This window comes from Mus musculus, chromosome 11 (assembly GCF_000001635.26).
Source record: "Mus musculus strain C57BL/6J chromosome 11, GRCm38.p6 C57BL/6J".
Taxonomy (NCBI): domain Eukaryota; kingdom Metazoa; phylum Chordata; class Mammalia; order Rodentia; family Muridae; genus Mus; species Mus musculus.
Window position 1 is genome coordinate 106,427,031 of NC_000077.6, and position 16,251 is coordinate 106,443,281.

At 42.0% G+C, this 16,251-nt stretch overlaps 1 protein-coding gene across 1 annotated transcript in view; it reads right to left on the minus strand.

Moving 5' to 3' along the window:
* The window catches only part of Ern1 (endoplasmic reticulum (ER) to nucleus signalling 1), a 90,177-nt gene that overhangs the window by 29,411 nt on the left and 44,515 nt on the right, over nucleotides 1–16,251 (minus strand). Inside the window, exons 3-5 of the mRNA NM_023913.2 lie at nucleotides 10,060–10,093; nucleotides 7,885–7,957; nucleotides 1,984–2,056 (exon numbers count right to left, since the gene is read on the minus strand). Of these exons, the coding sequence (NP_076402.1) occupies nucleotides 1,984–2,056; nucleotides 7,885–7,957; nucleotides 10,060–10,093 (180 nt within the window). The remainder of the gene's footprint in view (nucleotides 1–1,983; nucleotides 2,057–7,884; nucleotides 7,958–10,059; nucleotides 10,094–16,251) is intronic.

Here is a 16,251-nt window from a genome sequence, read left to right on the forward strand (position 1 = left end):
CTGGGAGGCAGGCCTGAAATGCCAGGATGTTGGAGATGCTTCTATAGTGCTCAGGAGTGACAAAGTAAATGGTAATGTCAATGTAATAACTCCTTGGGCCACTGACTCTTATGCTAATTTAATAACCTAAAGCTGACATAAAAATTTATCTAAACCTTATCGTATGAAAAGTGTTCTCTTAACTTTCAAGTTGGATTTTATTGCTTTGAATAACTATCTTAATATGAAAAATCTTGCCTGTCCTTCTCCCACGAGTGAGGATCTACGTAAATACAAGCGCACCTAGGGCTCACCTCCAGGTTAACTATGATTCATATTCTTCAACATCCCTACCAATTAGCTCACATGTGAAGCAGCACATAACTATAATTAGCTAGTACCTGTGACTGGTCAGCAGAGTTGCTGTAACCTGATGCTAATGAGGCTAAAGTTATCTCAACCTTTGTCTCTGGCCAGCAAACTATTCCCAGGTCACAGGTTGTGCCACTTGCCTTGGTCAGCTGATTAAATATGAACAGGCAGACAGCAAAGCCACATAAACACTTTTAGGTGAATATACAGCATATGAGTCTATGGCACAGACACAGGCATCTTGGTTTGAAGGCCAACAGTCACTGTAATGTGTACACTTCTGTTCTTTAAGCCACAGCTCTGGTCATTTATGCCTTCTTACGTTAATAGTTATTTCCTACATTCAAAGTCCATGGAAGCAGAATAAAGAGAAGCCAGAGAAGGTCACAAGGCACCAGAATTTGTTAAAGCTATACTTAGCTGTAACAGATGTAACACACCATATTCCACACATGCACAATTTGTTTGTGGATCCTTACTGTTCTCAACAATAAAGTCTTCATAGGTCTGAAGATAGAGAGTAAATTATATCCAAGTAACTATGACCATAAATACCTTCCATCTATGTGATACACATCTGGTTACTTCAAGGACTGTTGCAGTCTGTATAATCTACCTATAGCTCCAATGGATGGACTGAATAACTATATGTTCAAAAACATACTCAGTGAAATCACTTAAGACATGGCACAAAATGGTGGAGACACAATATCCTTTGGCCACAGGTGATGAATCGTTGGCAAAAGCTGGAAGACTAGTATGGAACTAGTCAAAAGATAGTCATATGGGCCCAGGGCATGGCCCAGAGGAGGGAAGGTTTGCTAGTCATTTCCTCTAACTCCCTGGCTGGGCTGGGAGTTCCTCATTCTGAGAGGCTCATGCAAGAAGGAGGAGCACTGGTGTCCCTACAAAGACCTTACAAACCAGCCTGCATTGGAGCCTTGGAAATGAAGGAGAGATCCTGAAGCATGAACAGGCGATACACACTTTCAGTTCCTCAAAAAGAAAGCTGCTATATAAACACGGGCTATTATTGCTACTAGAATTTCGAGATAAATACAGTTCCTTGTGCTACAAATGCATTTTTATTGACATTTTGGCAGCTTGTGGTGAACCCTAATGCTGAGGAAAAGCAGGTGAGCTGGTGCTTTGAAAGCTGAGACCTCACAGGCATGAAGGCAGCTTATATACGCAAGCTGCTAAGTGCTGCTGCTACCAAATATTCTGATAGCAGGAAATACTAAGAAAGCCCTATAATTAATAGGTAGGCCCTTCTTCCCTTTCTTAGCTCAGGCTATTGTATTGTATTTACTTTAAATTTTATCCATTTGCAGCTAGGTATGTTGCAATCATGAAATAACAGCAGTAGACCAACCCAGTGGCTAAAAGCTTGTTAAATGAGTAACTATATTAATAGTGTCAATTTTTCCTTAGAGGGGGAAAGCTCTTTCTTAATTGGCCCGATGATGCTGGTATGAACAACCAAAGCACAACTGAGGCAAAAAAGACTTTATTCAGAAAGAATTTAAAGAGAGTGACAACAGCCTGCTCTCTCAACCAGAGCCCTCCCAGAATCCAGGATTCACTTTCAAAAAGAACCAAGTTTTCAGTACTGAAAACAAGAACTCTTACCCATGTAGAGGATTCCATCTGAACTTCGGCATGGGGAGGCCTGAACCAATTCTGGGATGGTAAAGGGAAGTTTCTTTAAAAAAAAAAAAAACGGAAAGAAAGAAAAGAAAAAAGACAGGAAAAAAGTTAACTAAGTCTTATGAAATTTAATTTTACCAAACAGGCTGTTTCTGTTACCCAGTTCTTGTAAAAGCAGAGGAGCACATTGCAGATGGGGTCTCTTGCTGGAACCTAAGTAGGAGGTCCTGGGCTTCCACATGGACTTCCAACAGCCTCTGGTTCCCTCCATCTTTGAACTCTGTACACCAACTCATTTATTTGACACAGGATGTACAGGTCCCTCGGGTCTCCTGTCAGGTATTCCCTGAGGGTGCCATAAACCTTTTCTAAGATCACACAAATATGAAGAGTTACAGTCATGGCTTTTTTTTTTTTTAATTGAGACACAGTTCCTCTGTGTAATAACCCTGACTTTCTTGGAACTCCCTCTGTAAACCAGGCTGGCCTCAATCTCACAGAGATCCATCTGCCTCTGCCTCCTGGGTGCTAGGATTTAAAGCATGTACCACTATGCCTGGGCCCTGCCTTGGATATTTTAAGGGAGAAAGAAATCTCCTGTCTTTCAAATCTGACCCAAAGACAGCCAGGCTAGGAAGAATGGCAATGCCTTTACCATGTCATTGATGCTGAAAAGAAGCAACTTAGAAGGAAGTTCAAGCGTCAAGGGAAGGAGAAGCCATGATGGTTGCATGGGCAAAGCACAAAGGCCTGAATTTTGGTGTTTTCTTCAGTAAGTAGCCTTTGGGTTATAAAAAGGAAGTTATGGTAGGTGCTGGGAAAAGAAACTCCCAACGTTTCAACACATTTCATCATAAACTGCTTCTTCCGAGCCCACAGCTGACCTCTGATGCCCTCCTGGCCACTGCTTGTTTTGGTGAACTTTATTTTTGGAATGGGCCCTGAAACTATGCAGATACCCACTGTTAGCTTCTACTACGCTGTGACCTTTTCTCCAAGCAAGAACAGATTTCTTGGTAGTGTTAACAAACAGAACCATAGGTAGTAATGATCTGCATTTTCCCATCATTCCAGCATTCAAACTAAACCTTAGAAAAGGGAAAACGCCAGCAGAAGGTAGCAATCCCTAGAGCTGGCAGATATTTCTGGAATCAGAAAGTCCTTGTCAGTCCAGCACTCTGGAGTCCTATGCTCCAAGACAGACACTACCGCAGCTCTGAGAGCATCCTTGGGAAGTCACATCTCCAAACACCAATCCTGTAAGCTGTGGTCTTAGTACACTCTTGACTTGTCTTTTCTATATCTCTAAAGTGATCAACACCCATGGACTAACAAGAAGTTCAAATGCAATGACTTACTCCAATCACTCCATACTATTTCTAGCAAGCAAAATGCTTAAAACACAGGTGTGTTTCATGTGCTGTGGAGAGAAACCAACACAAAGACGTGAACGGTGAAGTGCATGCAACTCACCCCCAGGCTTGCCTTTGTTCGCATCAGCCCCAGGTGCTCGAAACCTAATTTTAAAATACCCATTTGGGAGCCCACAATACACTTAAAAGTCTAGACCAAGGGTTTCCATCCTTGGCTGCACCTCAGAACCACATGAAGGCTTTTCAAACTTCCGGGTGAAGCATAACATACAAGCAGGATGGGATTCATAAACATAGCTCAGTAATTTGCAGCAAGTAAACATATCTGTCACTAACATCCTTATCAGACAGAGAGAGAGCATGTCAAGCTCTTTGGAAAGCCCCTCCCTTTGTACCCTTTTGTTGCTATTAACTCTCTGGAGTAACTTTATCTTAATTCTAAAACCAACAGAATCTATTTTGTTCAGGTTTTGAGATCTATAAAGCAAATTCTTGAGTATGTAGCCTGTTTTGTCTGTCCTATTTTGTTTGCTTGCTTGTTTTTTGAGACAGGGTTTCTCTGTGTAGACCAGGCTGGCCTCAAACTTACAGAGATCTGACTGCCTCGCTGGGATTAAAGGTGTATGCCACCTGAATGACTACCTCACAATTTATTTCTCCATTCTATTTATTGATATACTTAGTTACATTCTGCATTTTGCATAGAATAAGCAGTAGGGGGTGAATAAATGTCTGTCCTGGTTGGGTTTTGTTCTTTGTTTGTTTGTCAACTTGACATGGGCTGAAGTCATCTTAGAAGGAAACCCCAACTGAAAAAAAATATCCCCAACAGATTGGCCTGTAGGCAGACCTGTGGGGCATTTTCTTGATTAAAAGGGAAGCCCCCCTGTCCCATGGGTGGTCCCATACCTTAGTAGGTAATCCTAGAGTGTATAGGAAAGTAAACTCAGCATGCTAGGAGGTGCAAACCAGTAAGCTGCATCCCTGCATGATTTCTGCTTCAGTTTCTATCCGAGGAGCTCCTGCCTGGCCTCCCTTCAGTTCCAGAGTGGGAACTGAGAGCTGTGGAAATTAAATAAACCCTGTCCTCCCGAGTTGTTTTTGGTGCTGGTCTTCACACAGCACTAGAGACCTGGTAAGACAATGTCTTTTGGGAGAACACATCCATGTATTTCTCTTGGGCACATGCCAGGGATGGTATTACTTGGTTTTAGGTTGAAGTGGAAACTTCTAGTTCCTTTGGAAAGTCAGTTATGTCAAGTGATGTTTTGCTAGGGCACACAGGTAAGAGGATGTTTTAATATAGCAAACATATAAAAGGACCCATGATGAGTATAAATATGACCCCACAGTCAGTGGGGGATGACCACTGAGCATTGGTTTGGTTTGCTCTACCTCACTATTCTTTGATAATGACACGCATGTATTGGTTTGCCTTACATAGAATTGTTGAGCTCCATTTGTGATAAAACCACCACTGAGAGAAACCTGCCAAAGAACTCCTTGTGAGATTCACCTCAGGCCTGTTGGGGAGCCTGAGGTTTCTTCAGGATGGAACTACAGGGGCTGGTTCTTGTGTGGTGTCTGCTGCCTAGAGGACTGGTCTGCAGCTGCCGAGCTGTAATTGGCATTTGCTAAGGGACTGAGCTGCTGCCAAGGAAGACTGAGCTCACCCTCAAAGAACAATTGCTGAACAGGTCCACTTCCCCCATAGCCTAAAAACTTTTCTACTACCTCTGCTGGGAGGTTGAACACTTATTAAAAGCAGGCTTCAAAAACTTTATGCCTACAGTAGGTTCTGTTACATATGCTGCTGAGTCAGTTATACCTCCTGTAGCTCCCAGTGGACAGAGTTCTGGTTATTGGCACCTCCGATGGCCTTATGACTTCAATTTCCTTAATGACACCTCTTCATGCACTTGTTCAGTATTAGAATACACTCTTCTACCTTTCCATTGGCTCATCTGTCTTTGTTCTCGTCATCATCGTTGTTTGGTGTTTTGAGATAGGATCTCACTCTGTAGCCCTGGCTTCAACCCCACTATATAGACCCACTAGGTTGGTCTCAAACTCACAGAAATCTGCCTGCTCCTGCCTCTTTTGGGGATGAAAGGTGTGCATCACCATGCCCAACCATCTGACTTTTGCTAATGATACACAGGAGTTCTTTTGGTTGGCTAGTTGGAACAGAGTCTCATGTAACGCAGTTTGTTCTCAAACTCCCTGTGTAGCTGAGGATGACCTTCCAATTTCCGATCCTCGGGTCTCCACCTCTTGGGTACTGGGATTAGAGACATGAGTCCCCACACTGAGTTTCTGTACTTGTTGGGGATTGGACTCAGCCCCCATAGGATTTGTTTTTGTTTCTTAAATGTAGATATTTGAATTTTGTTTCTGTTTTCCAAATGTTGGATGTATGGACTACAAATACTTTGTGGCTTCCTCTCTTCAGGAAGAAAAGCTCTTGATCCTTTATTTAAATTTACGGTTGGTGTATTTAAAAGTATCCTATTTAAAAAAATCATTATGGGTTGGTGAAATGGCACATCTCCTCTGATCTTTACATATTCACTGTGGTATGAATGTGTGGGTATATATACAAATAAATAAATGTAATAAAAGTGTAAAACAATTTTAAGTGATGACGTACTCTAAGACCATGAAGCTGTTCTGTTACTTACTCCCAAGGCTGTGTTACCTTACGTCTCACATTTATTAACAGAGCCATGATTTGTCTGAAACTGGTTCTTACTCGGATGGATGTACACTCAAGACATCTACATGGATACCCCACCGATCTCTGTGTCTTCACCCCCTGTGCTGGGGAGGAATCCCAGAGCTCTGTACATATAAGGCAAGTGTTCTCCTACTGAGCCATATTCCCATTCCAAGATGTACACTATTTATTAAAAAGGTACCCCCTGTCAAAGTGTGTCATCTTTGTCACAAGTCAGTTGGCCATCTATGTGGGTTAATTTAAAATTTTTCTTTTCTGGAGAACTTAGAAGAAAAAAGCTGATAACTTAGATCAACAGTGGGGCTGAGATCTAGGTTCAGTTGTCTTGTTGTTGTATGGACAGGGTTTCACTCTATAGCTCTAGTCTTACTATGTAGTCTGAGCTGACCTGGAACTTTCCAGGTAGACCTGGCTAGCCTCAAACCCACAGAGATCTGCCTTTGCCTCCTAAGTGCTGGTATTAAAGACATGCACCACCATGGCTAGGTTCAACATGTCTTTTAAAACTTTTTAAAAAATATTTTATTATTTGTATATGTACAAGTATTTGCCAAATTATGTTTGCATATCACACGCATGCAGAGTCTGGGGTAGGCAGAAGGGAGTATTAGATGCCCTGGAACTGGAGTTACAAATGGGTGAGCTGCTGTTTTGGTGCTGGGAATTGAATGTAGGTCCCTGAAATAGCAAGAGCAAGCAGTGCTCTGAGCCATCTCTTGAGCCTGAGATGCTTGGTAATTTTTTTTATTTGTTTTTAGCATACCTCAGGTTATTATAATGTGTAGTAAAAATTGACAATTACTGGCCTAGAATCCCAAGTCTAGACTGTCACATGCTTTCGCTAAAAAAGAAGCACATTTCTCTGATATGAGAGGGGTGGAGACATTATTTTTTTAAGCTTTTTGATGACATTTATTCATCTGTGTGTGCTGTGAGGGGGACTGAACGCATGCCATAGCACACGTGTGGAGGCCAGAGAACAACTCAGAGGAGTCAGTTCTCTCCTGCCACATGTGTCCTGCGGATCCAACTTGGATTAGTAGGAAGTATCTTTAACTACAGTCAGTAAACAGTTAACCCAGTAAACAGCATTTCAGACTATACTTCTTGCTCTTAAGTTGAAGGTCTCTAGTTAGAGTAAGCATGTCACCATGGTGAGCCCTCTGTACCTACCGCCAGGGTATTGTCTGGGACAGCAGTATCTGCTGGTATGGGTCTGGGATTCTGAACTAGGGCTAGACAATCCAAAGCTCGTTTGGGGGCTGGAGAGATGGCTCCTCAGCAGGTGACAGTGCCTGCCATGCTAGCATGAGGCCCTGGGTTCAAACAACCAAAGTGCACCTAATGCCAGACCCAGAGCTGAGTGTCTATAATCCCAACAGTCCCGCAGAGACACAGGGGGCAGAGGGAGGAGAATCACTGCAGTCTGTGATCAGCTATCCTGGCATACAGAGTGGAAAAACAACAACCGCCTGTCTCAACTAAGGTAGAAGACAAGAACACCTATGGCTGTCTTCTGACTCTATATGTGCACTGTGACATACACACATGCATTCACAAACATGAATATGCAAACACATACCACACACACACAAAATTAAAAAAAAAAAAAAAGCTAATTTAGGAAGCTCTAAAAAGGCAGTGATGCTAACCAGTTTATCTGAATCAGAAATCCTGCAGTTTGTGTAAAGCTCCTAGGTGGTCTCACATAGAGAAGCAGGCAAGGACCTGGCTAAGAACCTCAGAATATACCAAGAAGCTAAATATTCTCACCGTCAGGCCTTCGTTGTTCTTGCCTCCAAGTGTGTACAGACTGCCATCATTGGGATCTGGGAGGAAAGCCGGCCTAGAAATTAAATTTAAAATGTCAATGATAAACTATAGCCCAGAACACAGAACAAAAGACCAAAATGATCAAAATCATGCAGAGCCATGGCATGGGGGGTGAATGAGTGAATGTGTGGAAGACAACATTACCAACTGCTTTTTTCACATCAGCCACATAAAAACAAAATACCCCATTGAGGTACATAGTCTACTTAAACAGAGAAAAATAATCTGAGAAAGAAAAGTCATTTACTGTGAATGATGACAAAAACGAAAAGGGCTTAGCAAATCTATTTTCAACTTCCATGTCCACTGTGCCTAGACATTGATAATATTTTACAGCAACAGTAGCATGCATCTCAGACCAAATCCAAAGTTTTATTTATTCTTAGAGAATTTCATAAATGTACATATGATGTTTTAATCATATCCACTTGCCACACCCCTTCCAACTACTCCTACACCTCTCCTGCCATGTATATGCACCCCACTTATGGCTGCTGGGTCTCCTAGGGCTGGGGATACAGAGGTGCATGCTGAATCCAAGGCCTCTGCAGGAGCAAGCAGCAAGTGCTCTTAGCTGCTGAGCTATCTCAGCTCCCCTCTTTTTAATTTTTAAAAAACAATCAATCCACTGAGTCTAATTAGTGTTGCCAGTATCTACTTGTCATTTTCAAACATTTATTTCTTAAGTGACAGCAATAAAAGCAGACTCTGAAGCCTGACATCAAAGAACATGTTAGGGATACAGATCAAGGTCTCTGTCTGTAGATCTCACAAGAAAACGAGAGGTTGATCATGGTCTGGTGCTAAAGATGGAACTCGAATTAGTGCCAATGAGGAATCCTTTTTCTAATCTCTTCTCAACTTGGGTTGTTCCATCATTTCAGGCTCTTACAGGTAACAATACTCCCTTGAATATGCATACACCCTAAGAACAGGTTACCTTCATCTCTCCTCTCTGTGATGTGAGACAGTGAACAAAGAGAGATCCAGAGGATGGAGCGATAGATGGGTTCGAAAGTTAGGTGCTGTCTACTCTTCTAGAAAATCCATATCCGATTCCCAGAACCCACATGGTTGACTCACAACTGTCTGTTAACTCCAATCCCAGGAGATCTGATGCCTTCTCTGGCCTCCATAGGCACCAAGTAACACATGTGATACATAAATATGCATCGAGGCAAAACAACCATACACATAAAACAAGCAAATAAACAAATAAATAAATTTTAAAAATGAATACATAAATAAGTTTTAAAAAGAGAGGCGTGGTGGTGCACGCCTTTAATCCCAGCACTCGGGAGGCAGAGGCAGGCGGATTTCTGAGTTCGAGGCCAGCCTGGTCTACAAAGTGAGCTCCAGGACCGCCAGGGCTATACAGAGAAACCCTATCTCAAAAAAACAAAAAACAAAAAACAAAAAACAAAAAAAAAAAAGAGAGAGAGAGAGAGAACCGGGAGCCGGGCATGGTGACACACGCCTTTAATCCCAGCACTCAGGAGGCAGAGGCAGGCGGATTTCTGAGTTCGAGGCCAGCCTGGTCTACTAAGTGAGTTCCAGGACAGCCAAGGCTACATACACAGAGAAACCCTGTCTCAAAAAACCAAAAAAAATAAAAAAATAAAAAAATAAAAAACCCTAAAAAGAGAACTGGACTTTAGAAGTTCAGTTCAAAACTCAATTTAAGTTCTATCTCAAGTCACTGGGCATTGTGGCACATACCTTTAATCACAGTGCTAGGAAGGCAGAGGCAGGTAGATCTCTGTGAGTTTGAGGCCAGTCTGGTCTACATAGTGAGCTCCAGGATAGCCAGGTCTCAAGAAAAACAAAAAACAAGACAAGAAGTCCCATTTCAATCAAACCTTTTTTTTGGGGGGGGGGGGGTGTCGAGACAGGGTGCTGGGATTAAAGGCGTGCGCTACCATGCCCGGCTCGCAAACCTTTTTAACATGACTGTCCTCTTCTTTACCAAGGAACAGAGGCTTCTATCATACTACATGGAGAATTTTTATGTGTCAAAAATTCTTGTTACAGTTTAAACTTGTGCATATATTTGTACCCAGCAACTAAATAAGACGGTAAGTCAGAAGGAAATACTGAGGAGAAAAGGAAACTCACTCTTCCACGTGTGTTGGGACCTGCAGGACTGGATCTGTGCAAAAGAACAAGAAGCATCATCAGAAGGGCTCGGAAATGTCAGGGCCCTGGAGGTTTTCCAGGACCAACTTACAAGATGTACCAACAACTAAAGCTGACCTCCACTGTGTAAGTCATGTGAGGACATTTCAGGAAACACACAGAGGCACAAAGGTACGTGCTTACAATTCTTACTAAGTGTACATAGTACAGTCTAAGGTACATAGTGGGCCGGAGAGATGGTTGGGTGGCTCTAAGCATTTGTTGCTACTGCAGAGGACCCAGGTTAGATTCCCAGAACCCACATGGCACCTCACAGCCATCTATAACTCCAATTCAAGGTGAACTGATGCCCTCTTCTAACTTCTGAGGGCACCAAGCATACATGGTGTGTGTACACACACACACACACACACACACACACACACACACACACACACACAGGTAAAACATTCATGCACAAAATAAATCTAATAAAAATTTTTAAATATTTACTTTTATTTTATACATGAATGTTTTGCCCACATGTATGTCTCTGTGCCATGTACATAAAAAGTGTCTGCAGAGGCCAGAAGAGGGCATTGGAAGCCTGGCAGTGGAGTTACAGACGGTTGTGAAATGCCATATGCATGTTGGGTATTAATGCCAGGTCCTCTACAAGAGCAGCTAGTGTTCTTAACCCATCTGGAGCCATCTCTCCAGTCCCCACCACAGGAATTTCTAAACACTGAATCATTAGTTTTTTTGTTGGGATACCTTCCATTAGGAAACACCACACTTCATAACTGATGCTAACTGGATAATAAATGCTCTTGCGGAGCTTATGGCAATCCTACTGGCTTCAGGTAATGATTTTCTTTGATCCACTAATTGTATTTCTATAAAATCTAGCTTAAAATAGTATAAAATACAAGAAAAGCTATTTGCACAAAGATGTTCACAATAGCATTATAAATTCTTTGATATGGTTAAATTATCTGTTTGGTGGAAAATTAAGGCCTCTTAAGAAGTCTAATAAAATGTTTCTTTTTGTTGGTTTTTTTATTTTGTTTTGAGACAAGGTCTGACTAGCTCTGGCTGGCCTTGAACTTACAGAAATGGCTGCCTCTACCTCCTGAGTGCTGGGATTCAAGTTCTACACTACCAGGCCCAGTGCTAATAAGCCTAAGTTTTAAGCATATACAATTTTTTTTGCTTCTGCAGTCATGTAGTCAGGTAAAAGGCACATCTACATAGGTTATAATGTAACAATACAGAAAACCTTCAGCACAACAGAAAAACACTACATGGAAAGATCCAAAGTCTAATGATCTTCTTTTTAAAAGTATGACCAAATTTCACTTTTTTTATTTTTCTCAAATTTTCTACAAGATTGGATTTTACTTTTTCAATTAGAAAGAAATGGAGGTTTGGTTTTTTGTTTGTTTGTTTGTTTGTTTTGTTTTGTTTTTTGTTTTTTCCCTTCTCTGTTTACAGCAGTAAACTCTGGCCAAATTCTTCTCCTGGGCATAACGGAAGACCAGGCTGCTGATTGGCTGGGATGGACAGTGTGGAGAGGGCCTGAGTAGCAGGAGCAGGCTGCCACATCTGAAGACCTCAGGGAAGAGGCTGCACAGTGAGGCAGCACTGCCAACAAATGCCCACAGCTATAGAGCAGAAGAGAGGAAAACGTTTTAGCAAGATTTTGTATGCAGAGTTCTAGACTCAGGAGGCTCATGGTGACAGACTGCTGTCTGATCTTCTTGTCACTTGGGACTCGCCTGTGAAGTAGTCTTTCAAGCCTTATCATATACTGCCTGTGCTTACAACAGAGACACACACCAGATGTGCTGTGCAGGTAGCAAACAAATTCACTAAAGCAAAGGACTCACAGGAAACAGGGTGAACTTTCAGTCAGTAAGCACATGTTTATCTTTCCCATTAATCACCTCTCAGTACACTCTCACAAACAGACTGATGCAAGAGACAGGAAATAAAGGCATACGACACTCACTCAACTGAAATAAAGCAGGCAAGGTGCAATTAGGGCCCAGCATCTCCAACTCAGCCTCAAAGCCAGGCAAGCCACACAAGCCAGCAAAAGCAAGAATGTCAGACTCCAAAGAAAGCACAACACTGTAAAAAGCCATCTTTTTTGCTCACTTCAGCCACTTAATGGTGCCACAGGTAAAACAGAGGGCAGAGGTACTGCTAAAACCTAGCAAATATAAAAATAAGACATGGATGTTAAAGTGTTTGAATTCCTGCTCATAATTTGATCTTTGCTGTACAATGTCTGCTCAGTCTCATGGACTTCAGAGGCAGATTTTCCTAGCTTTTTATGGCTTATCTACTGGCTCTTTGATTTTATTTATTTATTTATTTTTTGAGGCCTGCACCATAAGATACAGAATATCAGTGGAAAACACAAGGTTCCCTCTGCCAACAACATCAGTGTCCCTCTACCAACAACATCAGTGATAAAGGAATATTCTTGCTTTCTAAGGAAAAGATAAACTTTAGGGGTGTGGCCATGTGGTTTCCTTTACACTTGCTATATACTCAGAATAACAGGGTACCTGGACACGTTTCTGCTAAGGTATAGACCAGATTAAAAACTCATTTATTAAGACACCTCTGACAGAAGCAAGCGATATGCGACTCAGCTTCTGAGGGGTAACAGCAGCCTGTTCTACAGATCCTTCTCTTCTTAAAGAACAATCTGATAGCCAGGCATGGTAATATATGCATGGAGTTCTAGCACTTGGAAGCATGAGGCAGGAGATTTCAAAGTTCAAGGCCAGCCTGGGCTAGTGAGACCTTATCTGGTGCAAGGAGAATCCAAGATTTGCTCGAAAATAATACAGAAAAGAGTTGTGTATGGGGCAGATTAGCACAAAGTGGCAGAGTGCTAGTAACTTGTTAGAAACAGAATCAGGGACACACAGTCTTTTCACTATTTTTTGTATATATGCTTGGAATTTCCTACATTAATAAAGGTTAAAGATGAACACTTTTGTGACCCTCAACAAAAACAAAAATAAACATGACTTGAAACCGTGATGTGATGAAAGATCAACATGGAAAGTGGTTTTTGATTTACTAATGACAACTATACATCAGGCATGATACTTGCTTACAAGTGTCAGCTGGTGAAAAGAAACCCTGGGCAACTCCAGGGCTGTAAGCAAACACTCCTGCAACACAGGCCAGGTAAGGAAGGGTAAATACCAACCTCACTGAGCTGTTTTACTTACAGAAATAATAATAATGATTTTTTAAAAGGAGGGTTAAGTGGGTATAACTCAAGGAAAAGATGAGGTAACGCTTTGGGAAAATAGCACTGAAAACAATGCTGGGTCTCTCCCAAGGTTACCCTGGGAAGAAACCAGCCTGCTCACTGCTGCCCTGGAAGGATCAAACTCCATCCTGGGCCAGGGCAGGTGGCACTGCTACCACACTGTGCTAATCTACTCTCCCTGGTTAACCAGAGACAGGACTGGGAGAGCAGATGCCCATACTTTCTCATCTGAGCTCATCAGGGCAGAAGTGTAAAAATGTCCCCATCTCCGACAGACAGAGTACTGTCTTGCTCCATCTGGAGGGGCATCTATAACCAGCCCTAACTACAAGGTGGGGGGTGGCCTAGGTCCCTACTTGGAGCTATTTTCTCAGAATCAACTGGACATTTGTACTAGGTGCTACCAGCACCTCAGCCTCTACCCTACAAATTATTCCCTCCATCTTTCACCGGAGACTGGCTTCTTGAGTACACTATATTTTTTTGTTTATTTTGAAAATAGGTTTTTTTCATATAATATATTCTTTTTTCAAGATTTATTTATTTATTTTATGTATATGATGAGTACACTATTGCTCTCTTCAGACACACCAGAAGAGGGCATAGATTCCATTACAGATGGTTGTGAGCCATCATGTGGTTGCTGGGAATTGAACTCAGGACCCCTGGAAGAGCAGTCAGTGCTCTTAACTGCTGAGCCATCTCTCCAGCCCCCCACCAACACCGTTTTTTTAAAGACAGGGCTTCTCTATATAGCCCTGGAACTCACTCTGTAAACCAGGCTGGCCTCAACTGCCTGCCTCTGCCTCCCGAGTGCTGGGATTAAAGGCGTGCGCCACCACGCCCGGCTCATATAATATATTCTTATCATGGTTTTCTCCTCCCTTATCTCCTCCCAGATCCTCCCCACTTTCCCATTCATCCAACTCCATCCTCAACCCCCTTTTTAGAAAACAAATTGGGGAGGAAGTATTATAGGAGCCAGATGGGTAAAGACCACCACAAGAAACCCCACAGAATCAACTAAGCTGTGCTCATAGGAGCTCACAGGGTCTGACCTAGGACCTCTGCACAGTTGTATAGCTTGGTCTTCTTGAGAGACTTGGAACAGTGGGAGCAGGGGCTGTCTGTCTGTGACTCTGTGGCTCACTTTGGGGATCCTTTCCTCCTACTAGGTTGCCTAGCCTTAATAGGAGAAGAGGTGCCTCGTCTTATTACAACTTGATGTGCCATGGGAGACCTGCCCTTTCCTGAAGAGAAAACAAGGAGGAGTAAATGTTGGGAGAAGGTGGGGACTGGGAGGAGAGGGGGAAGGGGAAACTGTGGTAGGAATGTAAAAGACAGAAGGAAAGAAAGAGGTAGGAAGGAAGGAAAAACAAACAAACAGAGCAGAACAAAGCAAACAAACAAACAAAGCCCAAGAAGCAAATACACACAGAGAGACAGACACACAAATGACATCTCCAATGCCAGGATTGAGTACGCTGCATTATTAACAAAGCCCAACTTCTTAAACCCACAGGGGGCTGCATAATTGAATGTGAGGATCAGGAAGAATTTGACAGCAGTGAAAGTTTTCTGACACCAAGGTGTCCTTGGCAGCCCTCACCCACACTATATATACTACACAACCTCACTGCAGCCAGGTCCTGAATGCACACATATACTTTGCACCTTGAATGCCATCGTGCCACACAGCATCAGTTAATACTTCCTGAAACACTGCAGCTTCAATCAGAGCCTGTATGTTATGAACATTATTGTACATTCAAAGTTTTCTGCTCTCATAGAAAAACAATGGTTTAAAGTCAATTATGGTAGAGCACACCTACAATACCCAAATTTAGGAGGTGGTACAGTGGAGAAATCAGAAGTTCAAAGGTCATCCCCAGCTGCACAGAAGTAAATTTTAAGGTAGCCTGGGTTGAGAGTATATCAAACAAACTAACAACAACAAAACCCACTACCAGTAACAAAAGAAATATGCCTTAGTTACAGATTACATAATTTAATTAAAAAACAAAAGCCATTAATATTTCCCTAATTTCTTTACACACTGAGAATGTATCAAAACACCATTACCTTTAGATTGTATCGAATTATTGTTTGACTTAAAAATTGATGTTTGGGGCTGGTGAGATGGCTCAGTGGGTAAGGGCACCCGACTGCTCTTCCGAAGGTCTGAAGTTCAAATCCCAGCAACCACATGGTGGCTCACAACCACCCGTAATGAGATCTGGTGCCCTCTTCTGGTGTATTTGAAGACAACTACAGTGTACTTACATATAATAAATAAATAAATCTTTAAAAAAAAAAAAAAAAAAATTGATGTTTGAGCCAGGTTTGGTGGTCCACGCCTTAACCCCAGAACTCAGGCAACAGAGACAGGCATGAATCCCTTGAGTTTGAGGACAACAATGTCTACATAGCAAGTTACAGGTTAGCCATGGCTCAAAGTGGGAACTTATCTCAAAGTAAATAAACAAATATTAAGAACTGATGTTTGAGTCACTGACATTACATTCATAAAAAAGAAATCATTATGGAGATTTCCAACCATTTCTGAAATGACACTAAATATACTTCCGTCATTCTGTACTACAGATTTGTATGAAGTGGGTTCTCGACAATGAGTTATAAAATCAAAACAAGTGATCGACTGGGAACTGATGAAGATGCCCCATGTCCTACAGTGTCAAGTGTTCAGCCGAGACTTTTCTCTCTCTAGAAAGATATCTTTACTTTTCACCTTTTTGTATTTTCATGTGTGTGTACAGTGTGTACACACACATACACATCAACATATACCACACTCACACACATACAGGACTTAATTCTTTTATGTAAAAAAAACAAACTTTGCCCTCTCATTGGTATGCAAATTTGCTTATGCT